The sequence below is a fragment of the Phacochoerus africanus genome, chromosome 3 (assembly GCF_016906955.1).
Source record: "Phacochoerus africanus isolate WHEZ1 chromosome 3, ROS_Pafr_v1, whole genome shotgun sequence".
Taxonomy (NCBI): Eukaryota; Metazoa; Chordata; class Mammalia; order Artiodactyla; family Suidae; genus Phacochoerus; species Phacochoerus africanus.
In genome coordinates, this window is record NC_062546.1 from 38,101,199 (window position 1) to 38,127,800 (window position 26,602).

The 26,602-nt window shown below is 45.0% G+C and overlaps 1 protein-coding gene across 5 annotated transcripts in view; it reads left to right on the forward strand.

The window, feature by feature from the left end:
• KIF16B (kinesin family member 16B) overlaps window positions 1-26,602 on the forward strand; it is a 306,258-nt gene that overhangs the window by 31,532 nt on the left and 248,124 nt on the right. For 4 of the 5 annotated variants that reach the window (XM_047771646.1, XM_047771648.1, XM_047771649.1 and 1 more), the window contains exons 2-6: window positions 10,912-10,981; window positions 14,128-14,241; window positions 20,593-20,709; window positions 23,665-23,762; window positions 25,018-25,127. In XM_047771646.1, coding sequence (XP_047627602.1) covers window positions 10,912-10,981; window positions 14,128-14,241; window positions 20,593-20,709; window positions 23,665-23,762; window positions 25,018-25,127 — 509 coding nt within the window. Of the gene's footprint in view, window positions 1-10,911; window positions 11,013-14,127; window positions 14,242-20,592; window positions 20,710-23,664; window positions 23,763-25,017; window positions 25,128-26,602 lie in introns of those variants that run through there. The other variant, XM_047771647.1, reaches the window with a different exon arrangement.

Sequence of the window (26,602 nt, forward strand, 5' to 3'; positions counted from 1 at the left end):
CTCATGGCAATGCTGGATCCTTAACCCACTGAGTGAGGCCAGGGATCGAACCCACATCCTCATGGATGCTAGATGGGTTAATTACCGCTGAGCCACACGGGAACTCTTAATTCACTAAACTTACTGTAATGAAATAATTTCCTGCAGTGATATGTCTTAAAGTTCATTTTCTCCCCCCTGAGGTCCTGCTCCAACCTGCTTGCCAGAGGTGACCAGCTGCCACTGAGGGCATTTCCCACTTATTTCAGAAATGCTGAGGGGTGTTCTGTGCCTCTGGAAGCGTGTATGTGCACATTCTCTTTGCTTATTATCTGCTTATTTAACTGAAGGTTGCATCATCGTCTGTGCACTTTGCTGCTCTTTCTTTCTCGCATTTAATGGTGTCCTCTGCACCTCCTTCCATTGTGGTACCTCTGGGGTCATGCATTTTTAAATTTAATTAAATTAATATTTATTGTTGAAGTATAGTTGATGTACAGTATTATGTAATTATAGGTATATAGTACAATGGATTACAATTTTTACTTTTTTGTTTTGTCTTTGGAGGGCCACACCTGCGGTATATGGAGGTTCCCAGGCTAGGGGTCTAATTGGAGCTGTAGCCGCTGGCCTACACCAGAGCCACAGCAACTTGGGATCTGAGCTGCGTCTGCGACCTACACTACAGCTCACGGCAATGCTGGATCCTTAACCCACTGATCGAGGCCAGGGATCGAACCTGCAGCCTCATGGTTCCTAGTTGGATTTTGTTTCCGCTGCTTTACTTTTTTGAACCCGCATCCTCATGGATACTAGTAGGGTTCTTAACCTGCTGAGCCACAACAGGAACTCCTGATTCACATTTTTTTTTTTTTCTTTGCTTTTTCGGGCTGCATCTGCAGCATATGGAGGTTCCCAGACAAGGGGGTCAAATCAGAGCTACAGCCGGTGGCCTATAGCACTGCCACAGCAATGTGGGATCCGAGCCACATTTGTGACCTACACCACAGCTCACATCAACCCAGATCCTTAACTGGGTGAGGCCAGGGGTTGAACCCGCATCCTCATGGATACTAGTTGAGTTCATTAACTGCTGAGCCACAAAGGGAACTCCCCTGATTCAGTTTTTAAAGGCTAGGCCTATGCCTTCTCTTTAAAAACAGAGGTAAAAAATTTTGCTGATGGAGTTCCTATTGTGGCTCAGAGGATTAAGAACCTGACATAGTGTCCATGAGGATGAAGGTTCAGTCCCTGACCTTCCTCAGTAAGTTAAGGATCCGGTGTTGCCACAGCCGTGGCATAGGTTGCAAGTACGACTCAGATCCAGTGTTGCCGTGGCTGTGGCATAGGCTACAGCTGCAGCTCTGATTCGATCCCTGGTCTGGGAACTTCGATGTGCAGTGCGTGTAGCCATAAAAAAGAAAAAAAAAAATTTTTTTTTTTCCTTGCTGTTTGAGTGTCTTGCCACCAAGTTGAAGGAAGTTAAATATTGGTTAACTTTCAAGGTAAGATTGGAGAGACTGGTTCACTTCAGGACTCAGGGTGAGCAAGACAATGGCCCGGTTTGGGGATCTTGGCATCCCCCAGTCCAGCTGTCTTATTATGGACTGACTGAACCCCATTAGCTGTACCAGTGGAATCAGTCTGAATGGCTGATTGCTTTTAAATCATTTGCAAAATATTAACCTTTGCAGAGGATTGTGTTTTCTGATAAGCCTTCTCCTCTCCTATCTGAGGGCTGACACAATTCATCTCTTTCTCTGATTGGATATTTTATATCCCCCATTGATCTACAACTCGACGTACTTACTCCATTGAGTTCATTTGTAGCATCTTGTGAGCTAGTTTCCAGACCTTTCCAATAAATTACTTATTTATATGAGTGGACCATAATTGACTTTTCACTTGAGAAACCCAATTCCCCTAAGTGGCCAGGGAGACACATAGTTCATTTTGCTCTATTATCAAATCAATGTTCAAATAATTTTAGAATTATTTATTTTCCACAATATGAGAAAAACGTCAAGATTTATTCTCCCTGTTTTGTAAATGTCAGAGGAAATTGACCTGAGGCTGGGACGGCTCGATGCCTGGTGTCCACAGTTTTCAGCTGAAGGACAGGGCATCCAGCAGTGATTATGAGGGTCGCCCTTGTGCCCAGAGGCTCAGGTTGTGGGGTGAAGAGGACGCTGGGGTCTTGCTTCCCTGAGGCCCTCTGTACCAACTGGGGAGATGACACCAGCAGGGCTGGAGCCCATTTGGGTTGGGGGTGGGTTGGGGTAGGCATTTCTGAAAATTCATAAGTAGGTGAGTCAGAGTGACCTGGGCCAGGCTTGCTTGAGAGCATGGGTGGGAAAACCAGAACTTGGGGTGCTGAGTGGCTGGCGTGGGGAATGACCAAGTAGGGAATGCACCTGGCCAAGGGTGGGATGTGGGGGGAGCATCCGTTTGACTCTTTGGTCAGTTAGCTCATCGTATTCAATGTACCTGCTGTGGCTCAGTGGGTAAAGAACCTGACTAGCATTCATGAGGATGCAGGTTCAATCCCTGGCCTCATTCAGTGGGTTAAGGATCCAGCATTGCCATGAGCTGCGGTGTAAGTTGCAGACGTGGCTCGGATCTGGTGTTGCTGTGGCTGTGGCATAGTACAGTATGGTATATGGGTGTAGAAAGGGCCAGAAGCTTGGTAGGGTGCTAAAGATGAGGGAACCTGGATGTCTGGGCCATTTGATCCCCTGGCCCGGAAACTTCCATATGCCTCAGGTGCAGCCATAAAAAACACCCCCCCCCCCCCCCGCCCAGCCAATTTATGGCACCATAGGCCTGAGGATATAAGCCCAGATGGATGAGTCCTTGCTCCCGAGCAGTTCACAGTGGATGGGGTGAGACAAGTGGACGGGCCCCTAGTCAGGGGGTGAAGCAGTGGCCCAGCAAAGGCTCAGTAAGGTGTGGCATTGAGGCTGCGTGGTGGGCTGGCTGGGCATGGTCTGGGAGCAGGTGGGATGGCAGCTTAAGCCGGGTTGGGTCCCAAGGCCTTTGTTTACTGCTGGGAGCTGGGCTTCCCCTGAAAGAAGTGGCTGAGGGCGGGTAAAGCCAGGGAGCCACGTGGTGTCCTGTGTATCAGGAAAAGGCCCTCTGACAGCAGAGTGGAGGGTGGATGGGAGGGGACAAGGCTGCAAGCAGAGAGACTAGACAGGTGGTGGTGGCCCCACCTGGGCCACTGGCTGTGCAGTGGGGAGAGGTCGCTGAGGTTGGCAGCCTGGTGATAGATGGGACAGGATGGGGTAACTGACTGCTGGGAGCAGGAGGTAAGGCTGCTGGAGGGAGGCCTTGGGGTGCAGAAGCCAGGAGCAGAAGCCAGTCCCCAGAGGATGAGGGGCCCGAGTAGGGCAGGTCAGCAGGGTGTGGAGGGAGAGGAGATCTTGGGGCCACATTCCTTTCTTCCATTTCTGAACTACTTAGAAGCCTGACAGCCTCCTGGAATCGACTAGGGTTGAAAGCACCAGAGGGTTTGTTTCAGCATTGAATCATTCCAGCTACTGTAACTGCTTCATGGAGATTACACTGGCTTTTCCATCAGTATTTTCAGGAAGTAGACTGAGAGTTGCTAAATCTCTAGCTAGCTTCTCTATATGTTTAATACTATTACTTTAGGGATTGTTTTCAGAGTCAAGATACATCTTTTCCTTACAGTTCTAGTTTTTATGCTTAAGAAGGAGGTGATATAGGAAATGGTTATTTGTGGAATTTCCTTTCTGAAACAGATGGCTTTCGTATTAATCTTGATGACCTGTGATTATTATTATTATTTTTAGGGCCACACTCGTGGCATATGGAGGTTCCCAGGCGAGGGGTCCAATTGGAGCTACAGCCTCTGGCCTACGGCACAGCCATAGCAATGCCAGATCTAAGCCGCGTCTTTGACTTACACCACAGCTCGCAGCAACGCTGGATCCTTAACCCACTGAGCGAGGCCAGGGATCGAACCTGCATCCTCATGCACACTAGCGAGGCCAGGGATCGAACCTGCATCCTCATGCACACTATGTTGGGTTCTTAACCCACTGAGCCACAATGGGAACTCTTGCCTGCTATTTTTCTGGAGTGGATGTTAATTTAAAGCCAGGAAGGTACTGTCATGGTAACTTACAGGTTGGAATAAATGATCATGGGGAGGGCCCTTTAAACCCAGCTGCTCCCGAGGCGTAAGGCCCAGAGCCTAGAGTTCTTTAACCTTTGGGGTAGATGTGCTGTGTCCTGCATCCCACCTGTCGTGGCCATGACCAGTCCTCTGAGATCTCTGGATGGTTTTCTTCTCCCAGCAGGCATTTGATGATAATACCCGTGGTTTTAAAGGGAAAGATGTAGACACAGTAGGTTGGTGAGTGCCTGAGAAATGACCTCTGGGGGAAATGGGAGGAACCGAGACGTGGCCGTTCATAGCATCAACAGCACGAATCCGTGTGGCTCCCTGGCTGGATGGAATGTATCTTTGGAGGTTGAATGCTATGCACAGGGGTAACTATGCAAGGTGTTTGTTTTCTGGCACGTGAACGTGGAGTGTCCCTGAGGCAGTTCCCCCTTTTGGGTCCAGAGTGGAGCTGCCCACACATGGGAGGGAGGGCATTTATTTGTCCCTGAGTCAGTGTTCTGTTCACTCAGCCCTGCACTTCCTCAGAGTGGCTTGGAAAAGTTGAAGCAGGCAGTGGGGATCCATTGTAGTTCTTGAATGGTATTTTTTGCAACATACTCTTTGAGCTTAATTGCTCTGGGTGGTGTTTATTCTGACCCTGTTCATCCTGAGGTGGCCAGGTGCTAGCCCCATCTGGCTCCACACCCCCGCAACTCCCCCAGGATTATTTAAAAATAAACCCCAGACAGCGTATCATTTCATTTGCAAGTATTTCAGCATGTCTCTCTAAATGGTTAAGACCTTTTTAAAATCATCACAATACCATTATCACACCTAAAACAGTAATAATAATTCCTTAATATCATCCAATATCTAGTCAGTCATAACATTTCCCTACGTATAATTTCTAAAAGTGCCTTTTCTGTTTGAATGGAGATTCCAGTTGGTTGGCATGTCTTTAAGCTGGGTCATTTGTTAGCTATCCTTCCCAGAGGCTGGATTTTGCCCATCGGCCCCCCAACATTGTTTGACACATTCTCCCACCCCCAGTATTCTCTGGTGGCTCACTGCCCTGACATCAGGTCTAGGTCGGGTCAGGCCTTTTAGGGAGAGGGGGCAAGATTTATGGGGCAGTGGTGTTGGTCTTTCATTTCAGATACACAGCTTGTCTGGTGGTCTAGTGGTAACTAGTGGCTGGTCTAGTTACTGATTGCTGCTCCCTGGAGCCATTAGTTAACCAGGCTACAAAATGATGATATTCTAATCTGATCATTTCTTCTTTTTTTTTAAATAATGATTTTTATTTTTTCCATTATGCTGGATTTACAGTGTTCTATAAATTTTCTGCTGTACAGCAAAGTGACCCAATCTCACACACACACACACACACACATATATATATACACATTCTTTTTCTCACATTATCCTCCATCATGCTCCACCACAAGTGACTAGATATAGTTCCCAGTGCTGTACAGCAGGATTTCATTGCTTATCCACTCCAAATGCAATAGTTTGCATCTGTTAACCCCAAATTTCCAATCCATCCCATTCCCTCCCCCTCCCCCTTGGCAACCACAAGTCTGTTTTCCAAAAAATTCCTTTCAAAATATGACTGCTGGAGTTCCCATCGTGGCTCAGTGGTTAACGAATCTGGCTAGGAACCATGAGGTTGCGGGTTCGATCCCTGGCCTCACTCAGTGGGTTAAGGATCCGGTGTTGCCTTGATCTGTGGTGTAGGTCGAAGACGCCGCTCAGATCCCCCAGTGCTGCGGCTGTGGTGTAGGCTGGCAGCTGTAGCTCCAATTCGAGTCCTTGCCTGGGAACCTCTATAGGCCATGGGTGCAGCCCTAGAAAAGACAAAAAAGACAAAAACAAAACAAAAAACAAAACAAAATAATGACTGTTCACTGACCATACACCCGGTCACCCAGGAGCTCTGTTGGAGATGGACACTGAGATGATTGTGGTTTTCATGCTGGCTAGCACAATATCCATTCTGCAGCCCCTGGATCCAGGAGTGATTGACTTTTAGGTCTTCTTATTTAAGAAATACATTTCAGTCGCAGATGCGGCTCGGATCAGATCCTGCATTGCTGTGGCTCTGCCGTAGGCCGGCGGCTACAGCTCTGATTTGACTCCTAGCTTGGGAACCTCCATATGCTATGGGTGAGGCCCTCAAAAAGACGAAAGACCAAAAAAATATATATATATATTACATATGTTGCTATAGGTAGTGATTCCTCTGATGGATCTGGGTAAAGTAAATTGAAAACCTTCTGGAAGGATTCAGCATCCTAGGTGCCATTAAGAATATGATACATGGGAAGGGGTAAAAATATCAACAGTAGCTGGTATTTGGAAGGAGTTGATTCCACCCCTCAAAGTCAACTACGAGGGGTTCAAGGCTTAATGGAGAACGTAAGTACAGGTGTGGTAGAAACAGCAAGAGAACTAGAGTTAAAAGTGGATCCTAGAGTTCCTTTTGTGGTTCAGCAGAAAAGAACCTTACTAGTATCCATGCGGACATGGGTTTGATCCCTGGCCCCACTCAGTGGGTTAAAGGGTCCAGCATTGCCAGTGAGCGGTGGTGCAGGTGGCAGACACGGCTCAGATCTGGTGTTGCTGTATCTGTGTTGTAGGCTGGCAACTGTAGCTCTGATTTGACGCCTAGCCTGGGAACTTGCATATTCCACAGGTGTGGCCCTAAAAAAACCAGTGGGGATCCCGATGACGTGACTGAATTGCTGCAATCTCAGGATAAAACTTTATTTACTTATTGCCTTTTTTTTTTTAAAGAGTCTCAGGTGTGGCATGTTCAAGTTCCCAGGCTAGGGGTCAAATCAGAGCTATAGCTGACAGCCTACACCACAGCCATGGCAACATGGGATCCCAGCCACGTCTTTGACCTGTACCACAGCTCATGGCAACACCAGATCCTTTCTTTTTTGCTTTTTTTAAGGCCCATATCCAAGGCATGTGGAGGTTCCCAGGCTAGGGGTCAAATCGGAGCTGCAGCTGTGGGCTTACACCACAGCTATGCAGGATCTCAGCCGTGTCTTTGACCAACACCACAGCTCACGACAATGCCAGATCCTTAACCCATTGAGCAAGGCCAGGGATGAAACCTGCATACTCATGGATGCTAGTCAGATTCGTTAAACACTGAGCCACGATGGGAACGCCAACACCGGATCCTTAATTCACTCAACAAAGCCTGGGATCGAACCCTTATCCTCATGGATACTAGTCGGGTTTGGTAACCACTGAGCCATGAAGGGAACTCTCCAGGGTAAAACTTTAAATGGATAAAGTGCTGCTGCTTATGGATGACCAAAAAAAAAAAAAAAAAAAAAAAATGGTTCCTTGAGATTCTATTCTTCTATGGTTCCAGAAGATGCTGAGATTGTTGGTGAATTTGCTGTGAAGATTGTTGAAATGACAACAAAGGGTTTAGAATATAACATCAACTTGGTCGATAAAGCAGCAGCAGGGATTGAGAGGATTGACCACAGTTTTGATTCTGTGGTTGAAATACTATCAAATAGCACTGCTTGCTGCAGAGAGATTGTTCATCAAAGGAAGAGTCAGTTGATGAGGCAGATTTCATTATTGTCTTATATTAAGAAATTTCTGGAGTTCCCATTGTGGCGCAACGGAAATGACTCTGACCAGTATCCATGGGGACGTGGATTCAGTCCCTGGCCTCTCTCAGTGGGTTTGGGGTCTGGTGTTGCTGTGAGCTATGGTGTAGATCGCAGACGTGGCTTGGATCTGGCTTTGCTGAGGCTGTGGTCAGGCCAGCAGCTGTAGCTGCAATATGACCCATAGCCTGAGAACTTCCATATGCCACAACTGTAGCCCTAAAAAAAAAAAAAAAAAAAAAAAAAAAAAAGCAAAAAAAAAATTTCCACAGCCAACCAGTCCAGTGGCCATCAACTTGATACAAGGCCCTCAACCAGGAAAAAGATTACCGCTTGCTGAAGGCTCAAATAATGGCTAGCGTTTTTAGCTATTAAAGTACTAGAAAATATTTTTTTTTAATGGCAGCATCCATGGCATATGGAATTTCCCAGGCTAGGGTTGAATCGGAGCTTCAGCTGCTGCCCTAAACTACAGCCACATCAACGCCAGATCTGAGCCATGTCTGTGACCTACACTACAGCTCACGGCATGCTGCGATTCTTAGCACATTCAGCGAGGCCAGGGATCAAACCCGCATCCTCATGGATACTAGTTGGGTTCATTTCCGCTGAACCACATGGGAACTCCTGTAATAAAGTATTTTTAAGTTATGTACCATTTTTTTTCCCACATAATACTATTGCACACTTTACATGTGACACTTTTGTATGCTCTGGGAAACAAACACAAAAATTCATGTGACTCACTGTTGTGCTGTTTATTTTGTTGTGATGGTCTGGAACCAAACCCACAGTCCCTCTGTGTTTGTGTTTGCATTGAATCTTTCTCCAAAGATCCCTGACTTACCTTAGTCAAAATGGTATTTAGATACTATGATTTGGTCATAAGATTCTAGGCCTTTTTAGAGGACAAAGCTAGGGGAGTACTTTCCACTTCAGATAAAGTTCATGTTAGTATTTCCCATTCAGATTCAGGACTGCAGAGTTTTTAACCTAGCCTCATCAATCTGTTAAGGAAATTCAGGAGTTCCCGTCGTGGCTCAGAGGAAACTAATCTGACTCATATCCATGAGGAAGAAGGTTTGATCCCTGGCCTCACTCAGTGGGTTAAGGATCTGGCGTTGCTATGAGCCATGGTGTAGGTTGCAGACACAGCTCGGATCCTGTGTTGCTGTGGCTGTGGTATAGGCTGGCAGCTACAGCTCTAATTGGACCCCTAGCCTGGAAACATCCATGTGCTGTGGGTGTGGCCCTAAAAAAAAAAAAAACCCAGTAAGTTTAGTGAATTAAAGGACCAAAAGCCCCTGATTCTGAGCATTGGCCAGCTCCTGAGTGCCCAGGAGTGAATCCAGGTCCCTAAAAAGACAAAAAAAAAAAAAAAAAACCAACCAAACAAAAAAAATCCAAACAATAACAACAACAAAAAAACAAAACAAAAAACTCAGCCAAGTGAATTTGAAGATCTGATTGACTTTCTTAGATGATTCATGAATCTGGCAATACCCACCTATTGAGTAGAAAGGCCCTGCTAGGAGCTGTACAAACTGAAAGGCTTTTATAGGCAGAAAGAGGGTGTGACAAGTGAGTTAGGAGAGATTATTTCAGCTTCCCTGGGGGTGGCAGGGGTCATAGCAGGCAGGTTCCCTTTTTAGTGTAAACTAGGTAATTCCAGATGATTGGTTCAAGATTTGCTCCTGGGAGAGGCTGAAACTGCATTAAGTTAGGTACTAAGTCTTGGTGGGATTAGCCTAAGTGACTCCATTTTGGCCTTTTAGTTTCTTTTTAACAAATCTAATGTTTATATCTTAATCAAAAGCCTGGGTTCTCAGTGGCAGAAACATAATTACTCATGTATAATCTCACAATACACAAGCAGAAATCCCAGAATAACCACACTTACTTTATTCCCAAAAATATGATTCCTTGGCGGGGCGGGGGGGGGGGGGGTGGAATTGGGAAGGTGGGAATAACACGTACACCCTACTGTATAAAATAGAAGATTAACGAGAACTTTATAGCACAGGAAATCTACTCTATAGTTTGTGATAATCTATATGAGAAAAATTAGTGGCTGTGTTTATATGTATGATGGATTCACTTTGCTGTACACCTGATACTAATACAACATTTTAAGTTTACTCCAATGAAATAATAATTAAAAAAGAAGATTCCTGAAAAAGCTTTAAGATGGCTTTGTCATTCTTTTTCTCCTCAGACCAGATTCCTCCTGCAGTCACCACTGAAATCTTCTCTCACTGTGTGTGGCACACAGGTTCATTTGCTTCAACGTATTTTTGTGTTTTAGGTTATTAACAAGTAATTTTGTTTTATTTCTGTGGACATTATTTTCATCATTCTAAGGAGGATCTCCAGATTGAGGTATTTTTTTGTAAAAATCTGGCTCCTATCTCTGCCTCTTCCATTTCATCTTCTTCCTCCCTAGGTAACCTTTTGGAAAATAAATAGGCTGGCCTTTTTATCTTTGAGTTCAAGGGGTAGCAATTCTGTGTATCCTTTCTCCTCCTCGTATTTCCTACTTAATGTGCCCTGGCCCCCGTCCCCAGCAGCACGTGGAGAACTTCCTCATTTCTTTTCCAGTGACATCACGCTCCATCGTGTAGGTCTTTGCTAATTTATTCTAGAGAACTGTACTTTTTAGGAGTTCTCTTAATTTCCTAGTTCAAGTGTTTTCTAGGCCTGCCAGTTTCTGAATGGATATAGAATGAAGGTATGGGGAGGAGGGGATGCTCTGGCAGCTTCTGGAAGTTGTGACCACTCAGTTAATTTTCTTCTCTGTCCTCATCCTGGATGGAGGAATAAGGTGACTTTCTTCTGTACCAGGTGGCAGGGCTGCTCTCTTCTGTAGTCGCGCAGCCTCCGTGGTTTCTGTCATTTCTCTTACAATCCTTTTGGCTCCTAGGTAGACATTCTTCCAGGGTTGCTGACATAGTGTTTTCAGTCTTAGGTTTTTGACGGTGGCATCTGTTTTGTGTGTCTTCATGTTTATGCTAGTGAGGATTTGGGAGGAGGTGTATCAGAGACTGCATTTCACATGCTGTTTAGAAACAAACCGCCATATGTAAAAAGTAAAGACAACAAACCTTGGAAAAACAATCTCTTCTTTCCTAACCAATACTGAATTTATTTTTATTGTAGGGAAAAGGACTTGGAAGCCAAATTCATCATTCAAATGGAGAAAAGCAAAACAACAATCACAAACTTGAAGGCAAGTAGTGACCTGGCCTGGCTCCAGTTCCGTGAGTTCCGTGTTTGTTTTAGTGTCACATGGTTTGAGGGTAAATACATCTGCCCTTTCCACGGCCTCCTTTCCCAGCTCAGTTAACCATGGCAACTTGTACTTGGCCTGGGATCCTTCACTAAGTGGAAGGGTTGATGCTCTGTCTCCTCTCCTGTCTCTGGTCCCTGGTTTCATTGATCTGGGAGCCAGACCCGAGCTGAAGCTCTGGGGTGTGAGCTTGTGGGTTTAGCCCTGACCCAGGCATTTTTATCCTGTGTCCTTGGTGGATCCTTACTCTCAGCCTGGCTTATTGTGGACCATTAAATAAGCTCTGGCCTTAGATTTGTTTTCTTTTTTTTTTTGGTCTTCTTAGGGCTGTACCTGTGGCATATGGAGGTTTCTCAGCTATGGATCGAGTCAGAGTTGTAGCCGCTGGCTTACACCACAGCCACAGCAACGCGGGATCCGAGCCCTGTCTGCAACCTACACCACAGCTCATGGCGGTCTTGGATCCCTAACCCACTGAGCAAGGCCAGGTCTAGAACCCACAACTTCATGGTTCCTAGTCAGATTCGTTTCTGCTGAGCCACAATGGGAACTCTTGTTTTCATTTTTAATGAAAATGATAAAAATATTTTTTGGTCATGCCTTGAGGATGTGTAAGTTCCTAAGCCAGGAATTGAACCTAAGCCACAGCAATGGCAGTGCTGGATCCTTTAGGCTACCAGGGAACTCCCAAAAATAATTGATTTTGTAAACTTTGCAAGAGGAGCTGGTATTATTCAAAACTTAGGATGAAAAATTAAAATACCTGAAATTTTTTTCTGAAAAAAAAAAAAAAACCAAAAAAAAAAACCCAAGAATTTTCTAAGATGATGAGTTCCTTTTTACTTAAAATATTCTGGTTTTTCTTCTGGTCCATGAATTTGGTAAGGACTCTGAATACTTTTCACTTAGGGCAAAAATAAGTGTAGAATCAATAATAATGAAGTCACGTGCTTTATGGACCTAACCTCATTCTTCTTTTTTTTTTGTCTTTTGTCTTTTTTGTTGTTGTTGTTGTTGCTATTTCTTGGGCCACTCCCACGGCATATGGAGGTTCCCAGGCTAGGGGTTGAATCGGAGCTGTAGCCACTGGCCTGCGCCAGAGCCACAGCAACGCGGGATCCGAGCCGCGTCTGCAACCTACACCACAGCTCATGGCAGTGCCGGATCGTTAACCCACTAAGCAAGACCAGGGACCAAACCCGCAACCTCATGGCTCCTAGTCAGATTCGTTAACCACTGCGCCACGATGGGAACTCCCTCATTCTTCTTTGATATTTGTCACTTGCTCATGGATTTGGCCCATGGCCAAGAGCAGATCCGTCTCCTGTTGGATTTCTGTTAATTCCTGGCTCCAGGGAACACACTTTGAAATTCAGTTGAAAGAAGTGTAACTTGATCTCCAGGGGTGGAAGCAAGGGGGCCTGCCCCTGTCTTCCAGCCAGGCTGGTTCTGGGTGATTCGAGGCCTAGTGCCTCTGGCCTGAGGCATCTTCCAGTGGAATGGCTTCTTTCTCCCCCTGCAGTGCTAGTGCCTGTGGTTCTGTTTGGCCCACAGCTGGCTTCTCCTCATCTGACCTCCCACATTTTCTCACCTTGCTTTTAGTCACACTCTGTTCTCTGCTGTCCGTGACCTTGGCTTGGCGCTGCTTCCCACCTCTCCCATGCTCACAGAGCTGTGGTCAAAGTCTTGATCAAAAATTGTATTTGCCGAAACGGAGCTGGGAGACCCTGGCCTTGGATGAGTCTTCTTTGTGTGTAATGAAATCTGTTTTCTATGATGCTTCTGTTGCTTTTTTTTTTTAACATGTGCTTTATTACATTTTATTATTTTTAATGTATATTTAAAAGTTACAGTGTAGTTGATTTACAGTGTTCTGCCAATTTCTGTTGTACGGCATAGTGACCCAGTCATATGTACACACACATTCTTTTTCTCATACTGTCCCAAGAGACTGGATAGAGTTCCCTGTGCTGTACAGCAGAACCTCATTGCCACTCAGTTGCTTTTTGAGGTTTACGAACATTTCCTTGTCAGATATAATCAGAATAGAGGACCAGCTTTTTAATATTTTGAATAATAACCTTAAAATTTTTTCTTTATAGTATCTGAGTTGTGTTGGAAAATATGATGCTCATTCACTTTATTCAGCTCATGTCCAGGGAAACTATGTGAGGCTTTGGTGGCATATGAAGATTTTCTTTTCTTTTTTTGATCTTTTTCTGGCTGCACCTGTGGCATATGGAGATTCCCAGGCTAGGGGTCAAATCAAAGCTTTCAGCTGCCGGCCTACATCACAGCCATAGCAATGCCAGATATGAGCCACATCTTCCCCCTACACCACAGCTCACAACAACGCCGGATCCTTAACCCACTGAGCCAGGAATTGAACCTGTGTCCTCATGGATACTAGTCAGATTTGTTTCCACTGAGCCGCAATGGGAATTCCCACATGAAGATTTTTAAACATGGCTCTTGATTCAGTTTCCATACATAGCGAGACAAGATGTATGTAAGATGTGACCAGGGAGACTAGATGGGGTGTGGGGTGGGGGGTAGGGGGGTGGGGGGCGCTAATTGCTTCTGGAAGGAGGGCCCAAAGGAAGCATCATGCAAATGCAAGAGGAAGCATCTGACCTGGAGTTTTCAGTGCGGCCACAGAATCACACAACCGAGGTCATGTTGTGATCTGTGTGAACAGCACCCTCTGGAGTCGGGCAGACTCCAGCTCTCGTGGTTTTGGATGCAGGGAACAGTAGAAAAACATTGAGTCTGGCTGGAGTGTCAGGTTCAGGTAAGGTAATCATGATTAAAAAGTCCAGAAAAATAGCCGTGGTTCATATTGTGGAGAGCCTGGATTGCTGGGAGGAGTTTTAGATTTGCTTCTTTGTTCATTCATTCATTCACTCATTCAAGAAGTGGCCGGGAGAATTAAATACGAGGGAATAAATAATGGAAAATGGTGATTGTTGTGTACTTTTTATGAAGTTTTTTTTTTTTTTGTCTTGAATTAGATAGATTACCTGTTAGTTGACAGTGCTCTTCACATTATTATTATTTTTCTCTTACATCATCATCTCTCTCTCTAGATACCGGAAGGAGGGACTGGAGACTCAGGAAGAGAACGGACCAAGACCTTCACCTATGACTTTTCTTTTTATTCTGCTGATACAGAAAGTCCAGATTATGTTTCACAAGAAATGGTATGGTATTTTCAAAATCTCTCTTGTGGTTTATTTTCATATTGAGAAAAACATGCCTACCCTAAAACTCTTTAAACCATCTTGCTAAGTTTTTTTTCTGAATATGACTCACATAAAATTAGCCTTTGCTAACCTCGCTTTTTGGTTGTTACATAGCACCATTTATCTTAAGCCTGAGAAGGATTCAGTCCCCAAAAGGTTGATTCTTTTTTTTTCCCCCACTTCTGAGCATGATGATTATAATTTTTGTGTCAAAACTTGGCCGTGACTACTTTTTTAAAGGAGCTCTGCAAATAAAGCATTTTTGGGGGGATGTTAACAGGCATACTTCATTACTGCGCTTTGGTTTAGTGTACTTTGTAGATACTGCGTTTCCTATGAATTGAAAGTTGTGGTAACCTTATATCGTGTGAGTCTGTCAGTACCATTTTTCCAACAGCATTTGTTCACTTTGTGTCACGTTTGGGTAATTCTCACAATGTTTCAAACTTTACCCTTATTATTATATTTGATCAGTGATCTGTCATGTTACTGTCACAAAAAAGATTACTACTTGTTGAATACTCACATGATAGCATTTTTTAGCAAGAAAGTGTTTTAAGTATGTGTATCTTTTTTTTTTTAGACACGATGCTACTACACGCTCAGTAGACCCTGCTGTAGTATAAGCATAACTGTTACATGCACAGGGAACCAGAACATTGGTGTGTGACTCGCTTTGCTGTGATTGTCACTTCACTGGGCCCACAGTATCTCCGAGGTCTGCCTGTATATGCCGCTAAACCTGGTGGATAACTCACTTGGCCTTGAGTCCTGCTTTTATGCAGAGCTTTGGGAGGTAGACTTCAAACCGGAGGCATGTTTCCCTGCTTGGGTGGATCATGATAGGTCCTAGAAAGAAGGTTTCTAGAAAGAGTGTCTTGTCCAGAATCGTTCTAGAACCTGTAAGGAAGCTGGAGTTTGTCCAGAAACCCTATGCTGTAGGCTTTGGTGATCTGAAATGTAGATGTGACATGGGAAAAAGAGTACAGACCCGAAGACCCTCCCAGGAGCCTGTTCCACGTTGGTGCGTTGTGTGACCGGGACAAGTGCATTTCCCTGGATGGGACAAGCAGCTATTAGAGCAGAGCGGTTACGGGGAAGCACAGGGTAGGGGGAGTAACGTGGTTGCACAGTGGGGCTTCTTCCTGGCTTGTTAACAGCTTCTTTGGAGATACCGCTTCAGGTCTCCAGGTGCTAAAAGGATGGGGGTTCCTGTCCTGCTCACCTGGTGTTGTAACCCATGCGATGACATCCTGAAGTGGGATTCTAATCTGGGTTCTTGTACCTTGGTGTGTCCAGATACCAGAATCATCAGCGCTTCCTGGGAGAGCGTTAGAAATGCAGAATTTCAGGAACTGTTCCAGACCCACTGCATCCAACTGCATTTTCTAGCAAGATCCCAGGGTGATTCGCACATTCCTTAACATTTGAGAAATGTCCGTGGTTTAGAATTGGTTTGTGGAGGAGATTGACTTTCTGGGGTGATATAATTGCTGGAGTTAAGGTATGTTGTGAACGTGGAGAAGATGTTCCAGGGAGAGGCCTGGAGTGGTGGTGTCTGGAAATGTCGATTGATTATCAGGGAAGCCTAGAAAAGGACAACAGCAGTAGGAACGGGGGCCATAAGGAGAGATGAAGGGCCAGGAGAAGAAGGGTGGACTGGGCTTGCTGGAGTTTGCATCGGAGTCAGAAATGCTGCTTGGCCGGTGCTCACGTGTGCTTTAATCCTATGAGAATCAAGTGAGGTCAACTTCAGCTCTGTTTTTCTTTATCAAAGAGACTCGGCCAGCTTAAATCACTTGCTTCAGTCCACAGATCTAATCCACTTCCTAGTAGTGGAGTTGAGGCCCTGGGGCTGATGTGTACGGTGGTAGAGATGCTGCTGGAAGGTCTTAAGGATATAAGGGAAGGGGTTGGTGCATCCTCAGTGACTGATGGATCTGCTGGCCCTGGTGAATGAAGAAATGGACGAGTGAGTGAGTGGAGGTGACCAGTGCTGACCTAAGTGGACTCATCAGCGTTGGTGGTCAGGAGTCTTGGAAGGAATAGAGTGTGACAGCTCATGGCATCCAGATTTGGGCTTTCAAACAGGGGTGGACTGAAGTGGCCAGTACAAGGGCCTTTAGGGAAAAACCAGTTCATGGCAGGGTCCTCAGAATTTCTTCACCAGAGGCTAAATGAAGGGCCACCGAGGTCTCCCTCCTAACTTACCCAATGAGCTGCTGGATTTTCCCTTTTCAACTTGGGTATGAGGCCTTTTGGGGACAGAGGGCTGTGCTGAGGACCGTTGTGGGAACAGGGGAGTGGCAGCATTGACAGTGGGGCTGGCTCCCTAGGGATGCTCAGCAGATGTGCGCTGACCAGTAGGCCTTGTGCTTCCTTTATGGGAATAGATGACACTTCCTGGGATCAGCGAGCCAAGGTCATGGAATCAGGATCACGTTTAGCTCTTTGGGAAGTTAAAGACCCCTGCCCAGAGTTTAAAAGTAGTTTGAGATGGTGAAGAATTTTCAACTGAGAAGGAGACGGTTCTGCTTCAGATGCTTTGGCTGCTTTGACTCTGGAACAGTCTGGGGTTATTTATATGTTCATTTCAAAACTAAAAAAGCTTTTGAGACATGTTAGTAAACACTGCCTTCTAGTAGAACTGCGTGTTAATAAAACCAGCAGAGACAGAGGAAAACACTTATTTTTTTTAGAGACTCTTCAAGGGAAAGTCGCTGTCTTCATCCCTAACTTTGTTTTTCATCCCTAATTTTACTAGCTGGTGTCATATTGGCTAAGGTTTTCATGCTGCCAGATGCAGCATAGGAGTTGAGCTGATAGGTCTTACACCCCTGCTGTAAACAGTTGATGGAGGGAGACCCAGGCTCGGTGCAATGTGAGCCCTTGTCTTTTTCTTCTTTTTTAAAATCATGTGAGTGTAAAGGCATCACATAGCATGCCTATTACTATTGCTCAAGTTTCCTGTAATGTTAAATTCCAAGTAAGATGACGGTTCATGTTTCTTCCTTCCAAATTAATTTTAGATTTAGAAAAAAAATCTGTGAGCAATTTATCCCTACTCATGTTGATGAAAGGCCATTAAATGCGGTCTCATTTTCTTCATGGTTCTTCAGACTCCAGAGGGAGACTTTGATCTCACACAGACTCTTCCTTGATTCAGCCCTGGCCCAACTTGAAACCTAAAGTCTCCCAGTTGCCCTGCTGGACGGGAGAGTCTTGTTTTAACAGCGCCCCCTTGTGGGCAGGCGAGGCCCGAGTTGCCTTCCTTTGTGTTGGGAGGAAGCTTTGCAGTAGCTCAGAGAGAGGCACAGCAGGGTGGATCTCCAGGACTCTGGCCAGGCAGAGTATCAGTGGGCTTTCACTGCCGCTGGAGGGGTGAGGGACGTCTTCCCCCTCAGGCAGCCCTTCCTTCCCCACCTTGGTTTGGTGGATGATGGTAAATATGTCTTTGGTGGGAGATGCCATGGAGCAGCCTGTCTTCCCTGCTAGGATCCCCAGAGATGTGGGCACCATCCCACCGCTTCCCTGGGTCCCCTGCCGACTTGAAGCCAGGACTGAGCCGGGCCTGGGTCTCGGCACCTCCAGGCCTGCATCTTCTAGGCTAGTTGGGCAGTCACATCCCCCAACCCCCACCCCTCTGGGAGCTCCGGCTGAGTTAGCTTCCTAGAGAGTAAAGGAATAGGAAAGCAGTGAGAGTGGGTTTTAACCCTGGGGAAGAATTTCATTTTGAGAACTTTTGGGTTTGGTTTCAATATGCTATTTCCCATGACTTTGTTTTGGCCCCAGACAAAAGTTTGAGTGAAAGCCTTCCTTTATTCTTGGGGAAGTTTTTGGAAGGCTCTTCTTGCTCTCCAGTGGACCTCTGTGAAATGACAGAAATGATTTCTGTCTTTTGTTTTTTGTCTAATCAGAAAGAAAGAAGTATTTAGAGGGAGTTCCTGTTGTGGCTCCTCAGGTTAAGAACCCGACTAGTATCCACGAGGATGTGGGTTTGATCCCTGGCCTTGCTCAGTGGATTATGGATCTGGCATTGCTGTGAGCTGTAGTGTAGTTGCAGATACAGCTCAGATCTGGCATTGCTGTGGCTGTGGTGTAGGCTGGCAGCTGCAGGTGTGGCCCTGAAAAGTAAAAAAAAAGTAAGAAACATCTGGAGTTTTCCTCCTGTTGCGTGTGCAGGGATGAAAATGGACCTCAGATAGTTAGTCTGGAACCCAGAGTCCCCTGGGATTCCTGGTTCTGCTTCTTCACAGTGTGTGTGTGTATGTGTGTGTGAGAGAGAGGAAGTGAGGAAGATAGGTACACACCCTTCAAGGTAGGGTTGGAGCCTCCAGGTCGATGTCAGGAACAGGGGAAGACCACTCTGCCATGAGGCCTTCAGAAGCAAAGCGCAACCTCAGGATCACATCCTTCCCTGCCACTCGCTATGCCCGATGACCTGACTCCTCGCCCCCCAGAAAGTGGCTCTGACCACAGTTCTCACCCTGAGGGTGGGTCCCGAGCGTAGGATGAGCTGCCCTTGTAGTCAAAGGCTGAGCAAATCGTCTGATGTTGAGAATCAGATCGGGAAAGTTCCCCCTCGTAAAGCTGCTATGGGTGAAAAGCAGCTCAGAAGGAAGCAAAGTGATGCGAGCGATCACCTGTGGAGCCGGCTCGTGTGGGAGGATGGCCTGTGACTCTCTGATGACACCTAGGGGACCAGGTCCAGGCGAGGGGGTGGGGAGATGGAGTGTGAAGTGCCCGAGGATCATAGGCTCGTTCGTGGCCATGGTGTTTGTTGGGGGGAAGAGCGACATGGCCTGTGGTCATCAGACACCTGGAGTGGTGTCTGGCCGGAGGGGAGCTCCTTGTGGGCATTGCTCACAGAGGCTGAACCTCCTGAGAGGCTGAGGGCCTGGGGACCCCACACCTTTCCTGGCTCAGACTGAGAACCTGATTGCTCGCCCTCTCTCTACTGTCTCTTCAGCTGCTGATGGGCTTTTTTTTGTTGTTGTTGTTGTTTTGTTTTTTTGTTGTTGTTGTTTTGTCTTTTTAGGGCTGAACCTGCAGCCCATGGAACTTCCCTGGCAAGGGATCAAATCGGAGCTGCAGCTGCCAGCCTACCCCACAGCCAGAGCTTAACCATAACCCCCTGAGCGAGGCCAGGGATTGAACCCACATCCTCATGGATACTGGTCGGGTTCATAACCCGCTGAGCCACAATAGTAATTTCAGGTGGCCCTTGTTTTGGAAGCAGGGTGGTGTTCTGTGTGCTGAGTACACTGATCCGAGGGGCAGGGGGCAGCGAAAAGACTTGGGGGTTTTGGGAAGCTTGGTTGACCCCCTCACTTGCTGGGAGTGAGGAAGTGACCAGGCATCCTGGTTTGCTCCCTTTACACTGTGTGGGTAAAGTATTTGTCCTTTGTCCCTTTGCATTCCTCAGGGTGTCCCATTGCAGTCCGTGGACACGGACTTAGGGCATGTGGCTGCCACCCCAGGCCCCACACAACCCACCTTCTTGCCCTCTCCATCCTGGAAAATTCCCAAATGGGAAAAAACATCTGAGCTGACTCTGGGGGCCGGTCATCCCCAGCCTCCGTTCTCTGAGCCTCTGAGAGCAACTTTGACGAATAGCTGCACCCTTAAAATGATGGTGTGGACTTGACGTGGTTTGAGCCATACCTTCTGGCTGCTGTGACTTGGGGGTTTTGAGTATTTAGTCTCTGGAAGCTCTGATAGAATAAATCACCTTATAAGTTTTCTAAATTCTGAAATGGTAAATCAGCAGGTAAATCATCATGCTTTAAAATCATCTTTGCTTCTCTACATGTCACTTTGCCTTGTTTACATTTTTATATTTTAGGGGAATTTTTTTGCTTCCTTAAAACATTTCCCTTTAATTAAAAACTAGGGTACACACATTCTGTTAACAGCTCTGCAGTGATTTATTTAGGCTGTAATCCTCATAAGATGAAAATAGGAGTTCCCCTCATGGCTCAGTGGTTAATGAACCTGACTAGGACCCATGAGGATTCAGGTTTGATCCCTGGCCTTGCTCAGTGGGTTAAGGTTCTGGCATTCTTGTGAGCTGTGGTGTAGGTGGCAGACGTGGCTGGGATCCCACGTGGCTGTGGCTGTGGCTGTGGCTGGCAGCTGTAGCTCCAATTGGGCCCCTGGTCTGGGAACCTCCATGTGCTGCATGTGCGATCCTTAAAAGCAAAAAAAAAAAAAGACGAAAGTAGCCTTCAAGAATACTGTCTACACTGAAGGGGCTTTTATTAACCTCTATGGTAATTGTATCTTTTGTGTGTTTGTTTTTGCATTCAGGTTTTCAAAACCCTTGGCACAGATGTCGTGAAGTCTGCGTTTGAAGGTTATAACGCTTGTGTTTTCGCCTATGGTCAGACTGGATCAGGAAAGTCGTACACTATGATGGGAGATTCTGTACGTTGTTTACCCTGTAGGGGAGGAAAATTTCTCATTAATCTCTCTTTGGATTGATAAAAGTATCTCTCTTATCTTTATGGTCTGGACTAACTTGCTTTTCATGTTCTGATCATTTTTTAGCAATCAGATAAAACTCAGTAATAAGTTGGATGGAATCTCCTGTGAGAGATTTTAAATTATAGTTTTAAGTTTATGGCTATGAATAATGGATGGGACTCTCAGTTCATTTTCTGTTTTTAAAGGCTTTATAATCTTATCAAAAAAGTATGCTGGGCCCACAAATAATATATTCTTTTTTTCTGCCAGCCCAACAGTTTGAATAAAATTACTGAACTCTGTTCTTTTTAAAATTATTCAAAACATTTTTCTCCAAGAGAAATGTAAAAAAGTCTGTTTTGGTGGAAAGGTACTACATAAATCCAGAAAATACATGAGAAGTGTTAGAATCATACTGTTATAGTCTACATAGTTGTAAACAGAGCATGTAGAGTTTTGTAGTTATGCTGGACGTGAAGAGATATTAAAGTTATGCTTGTCCTGGAACGTGGTGGAGGAAAAACTAGACTTGACTGTAGGACCTTATCCTGTTCTCTCTTCTCTCGAGACCTGGATAGTGCTTGTGGGTTTTATTTTTCTAATGATGTGGTGAAACCTCTGTTCACTGACTCTCAGAGCCATGGCCTGTTCTAGATGTGGCAGAGAGTGGCAGGCCTTCCTGCTGGCAGGCTCCCTGGTGTCTTGCAAGCTAAAAGTTTGGTGGTTCCTGGAAGAAGTAAGGCATTCAAGGAGAGGAGGTTTTGCCAGGTGAAAGCCTTTCAGCGCATGTGTCCTGGTTTCTTTCTTTCTTTCTTTCTTCTTCTTCTTTTTTTTTTTTTTTCTTTGTTTTTCAGGGCCCCACCTGTGGCATATGGAAGTTCCCAGGCTAGGGGGTCTAATCAGAGCTTCAGCTGCTGCCTGTGCCATAGCTTACGTCAGTGCCAGATCCCCAGCCTACTGAACAGGGTCAGGGATCAAACCTGCATCTTCATGGGTACTAGCTGGGTGCATTACCACTGAGCCACGATGGGAAGTTCGTATTCTTTTTTTTTCTTTTTCTTTTTTTTGGGGGGGGGGGGCTCATCTTGGCTTTTTAAAGCCAGACTTTTCCTTCCCAGGAGAAGTAGATAAATGCTGGGCTGTGAACTCTCAATGCTAGAAAGTAGGCAAGAATTAGAATAGACGGTTTCAAGAGTTTCCCGTTTCCTTTTATCATTACTCCTCTCTTCTTATTTTCCTACTGTGTCTTTGGGGGAAAAACGTCTTCTCTAAAAGTGAAGTCTGCATGTTGATTCCCTCTAAGCTATTTTATATAAGTGCAACATTAATAAAGCACTCATAAATCACAGCTGTTTTTCTTGGACCTTACAGTTGAGTACCATTTTGATATTCTTTTTTGTTTTATTTTTTTATGGCCGCTCCTGTGGCATATGGAAATTCCTGGGCCAGATATTGAATCTTAGTCACAGCTGTGGCAACACTGGATTCTTTAACCCCACTGGACTGGGCCTGGGATCCAACCTGTACCTCCACAGTGACCAGAGCCATAGAGTCAGATTTTTAACCCACTGTGCCATAGCAGGAAAGAACAAAAAAATGTTGTGAAAACCCCGATTTTTCTTTACAAGAATCTTTACCGATTTTTCTTTTTCTCTTTGACCGTGTCTGTGATATGCACAAGTTCCCAAATTGGCGATTGAACCCATGCCATAGCAGTGACCAGAGCCACAGCAAGGAGTATACTGTTTTTTTGTTTTTGTTTTTGTTTTTTGCTTTTTAGGGCTGAGCCTGAGGCATATGGAAGTTCCCAGACTAGGAGTCAAATCAGAGCTGCAGCTGCAGGCCTGTGCCACAGCCACATGGATCAGAGCCGCATCTGCAATCTACACCATAGCTCACAGTAACGCCAGATCCTTAACCCATTGAACGAGGCCAGGAATGGAATCTGCATCCTCATGGATTGAGTCAGATTCATTCTGCTGCACCACAGTAGAAACTCTGAGTTGGTACTGATTTAATGGTATAAAGGAAAAAAAAATTCCCCTAAACTTGTGATGATATTTATGAAAACATTTTGGGAGGGAGATTGGGCGAAGGTAAGGAGGACCTGCCGAGGAAAACATTGACGCTCTGAGTTTGGCTTCCTAATGAGAATGTTTTGCTTCGTTTTTATTATGTTTTTGGCTGCACCCACAGCATATGGAAGTTCCTGGGCCAGGGATCGAATGCGAATCACAGTTGTGGCCTGTGCCACAGCCGCAGCAACGCCAGATCCTTAACCTGCTGCGCTGCAGGGGAACTTCCTTCCTTGGTCTTTAGTACCTCCTGAAATGCATCAGCTTGATGGTGCTGACATGTGGTTGTTACTGATTATGCCCATGTTGTGCAAGTAATAGGATGTGTTAAAACTTTCCTGCTGGGGAGGCCAGTGTAGGGATTAGTGCATCGAGGGAGCTATATACTGAATGTTTTAATGTGGTCATGACCTAAATTTTAAGACATCATCCACTGCTTTGAGGCCTTACTAAGATTTCATTGATGTTTCTTTTCTGCTCATTGTATATTTCAACTTTTTTTGCCCTTTGATCATAACAGATTTTTAACATTTATCAGACAAGGTAGACCCCATTGTCTGAAAGCCAGAGAATAGGTTTTCATGTTTGCAAGCCCTGGCTTAGCTGGCTAACAGCTGATAACCATTTATTACCATGGCTCCGGCATGTAGAAATTAGAGAGCCTCCTCCTCTGATTTCAGAGAGGAGGAAGCAGTCTTGTGTGGAGGGAGTGGTGCCCCTGGAGCCCTGGGGTGGGTCTGGAGGCCCCTGGAGTCTAAGGCCACTCCAGCAAATTGCAGATATAATCATCGGTTGCTTTTCTTTCAAGTGATGGCGGAGACATTCCTCTTTCTCATCGCAGGGTGATTCTGGCTTAATACCTCGGATCTGCGAAGGGCTCTTCAGTGGGATCAATGAAACTACCAGATGGGATGAAGCATCTTTCCGAACTGAAGTCAGGTAGGGCCTGTCACCTGAGTCTCTGAGTGTGAACTCGACCTAAGGCCCAAGGAATGGATCAGGCTTTTGGATTCCTAAGGGGAGGGTCTGTCTTTACCCCTCCTTTGCTTTGCTAGTGAGAAGTAAAGCTTAAAACACATATATATTCAGTGACTTGCTTGGGTACCATTTGGATTAGGGCTTGGGAGGCTGCTTGAGGTGACCTGGCTCGGTCAGAAACTAGCATAGGAAGCTCGTCTCAGATGGACTGAGCTTTTTACTTTTCAGTGTTTATTTCCTTATTCCTTTAGCTAAATCAGATTTGTGTTATTCTTTTTTTTTTTTTTTTTTTGCTTTTTAGGGCCATACTTGTGGCATATGGAAGCTACCAGGCTATGGGTTGAATAGGAGCTGCAGCTGCTGGGCTATGCCACAGCCACAGCAACACCAGATCCAAGCTGTGTCTGCAAACTACACCACAGCTCATGGCAACGCCAGATCCTTAACCCACTGAGTGAGCGAGGCCAGTGATTGAACCTGCCTCCCCATGGATACTAGTCTGGTTTGTTACCCCTGAGCCACCATGAGAACTCCCAGATTTGTGTTATTCTTTATTTGGGTAGGATCACTATAAATCTAATATATATGTATTTTGCTTTTTAGGGCTGTGCCTGTGGCATATGGAAGTTCCCAGGCAAGGGGTCCAATCGGAGCTGTAGCTGCCTGCCTACACCATGGCCACAGCAACTAGACAGATCCGAGCTGCATCTGTAAACTGCCCTGCTGCTTGCAGCAATGCCAGATGCTTAACCCACTGAGTGAGGCCAGGGATCGAACCCAAATCCTCATGAATACTAGTTGGGTTCTTAACCCACTGAATCACAGTGGAACTCCTAAATTAATCTTTAAATTAGATTGGTTGAAGGTTTTTTTTTTTTTTTTTTTCTTCTCCTAAACTTAAAGGTGTTTGGGGAGGCAGTTTGATCTGTGGTTTGAGGACAGACAGACTGATCAAGAGTTTTCCTGGCTGCCTGACCTCCCAGTAGCCATGTGGCCTTGGACAAGTTGTTTCAGTCACCTTAAGCCTCTATCATCTAACCTGTAAAATGGGGATAATCGTAGTATCTACCTCTAGGCTATTACAGGGATTAAATAATCCATGTAAAGTGCTGTGCTTGGCACACTGTTACCACCTGACATGTATGTTGCTGCTGTTATTATTGTTGTTAATATCTGAAAGCATTTTACTAAATTCAACTCTATTTGAAATTTTTAGCTACTTAGAAATTTATAATGAACGGGTGAGAGATCTGCTGCGACGGAAGTCATCCAAAACCTTCAACTTGAGAGTCCGAGAGCATCCAAAAGAAGGGCCTTATGTTGAGGGTAAGAGTGACTGTTTCATAGCCCTGTTCTTCTTGGGAACTTTTGTAAAAAATAATAGCGTCAGAGAAAAAAAAAATGTAGGGTAGTGGTGAGATTTAAGAAATTTATTTTTGGAATTTTACTGTAGTAAAAATGACATGTGCTGTCTCTGCTTACTGTTCATTTAATGCATTTATACGTCACTGATTTTTGTGGGGCTTGCCAGTAGCTTTACTCTGGCCTTAAGAACTCCAGAAACTTGTTTTCCAAAGATTTGAATGGCAAGATGAGCGACCCTACAACCTGTCTCTTTAAATGGTCTTTTTTTTTTTTTTTTAATTGGTTTGCTTTTTTCATTATAGCTGATTTACAGTATTCTGTCAATTTTCTACTGTACAGCATGTTGACCTGGTTACACATACATGTAGAGATTCATCAGAAGTGATTAGACATAGTTCCCAGTGCTATACAGCAGGATCTCATTGCCCATCCATTCCAAAGGCAACAGTCTGCATCTATTAACCCCAGACTCCCGATCCATTCCACTCCTTCCTCCTCCCCCTTGGCAGCCACAAGTCTGTTCTCCAAGTCCATGATTTGCTTTTCCGTGGGAGGGTTCATTTGTGTAGTATATTAGATTCCAGATACAAGTGATATCATATGGTATTTGTCTTTCTCTTTATGACTGACTCACTCAGTATGAGAGTCTCAAGTTCCATCCATGTTGCTACAGATGGCATTATTTTGTTTTTTTTTATGGCTGAGTAGTATTCCATTGCATATATATACCTCATCTTCCTAATCCGGTCATCTGTCGATGGACATTTGGGTTGTTTCCATGTAAATGGTCTTGTTAAATGGCTTTAGTGGTATGTTTTTATGAACCTTCATGGTGACATGACTATAGGGAGATAACAGATGCACCCACAGCACCCCAACGACTGTCATAGTACATTTTCAATTGAACTTTTTGCCCTTTATGCCAAGGTGAGGTGTGTAGTTGTTTGGTGGAGCATAGGATAACTACTGTTGTTAATTTTTAGCCTAGCTGGGCCATCATGTTACAAACAGGTAACATTTGTTACCTGTTTCATGTTTTCTCTTTGTCTTATCAGCTGTTGAAACATATTATAAAGCTGGTTTGTGGAGAGACAGAATAATCTAGCAGGGTAAAACATCCAGAAGCTCTTATAGAGCTTCTATATAAAGTGGGGATTTAGTTTCTAATAAATTTGTTGTTCAAACATTGGGAGAATATGGGTTATTAAGCTGTTTGGGAGGGGAAAAGAAAGTAAATTAGTACCAGAGCTCAGTTTTTATACTTTGGTAAATGGTAAATGGATAAAAGATTCAAATGTAAAAAGGGACATAATGACTGCAAGAAACCCTGGGTTACTTTTTTCTAGGAGAAAGGAAGGCTTAAACATTTTTTCCCTTAAAGTCCAGAAACCATGAAATAAGAGTGTTAAGTTTGAAATAGTAAAGCAAAATGAAAC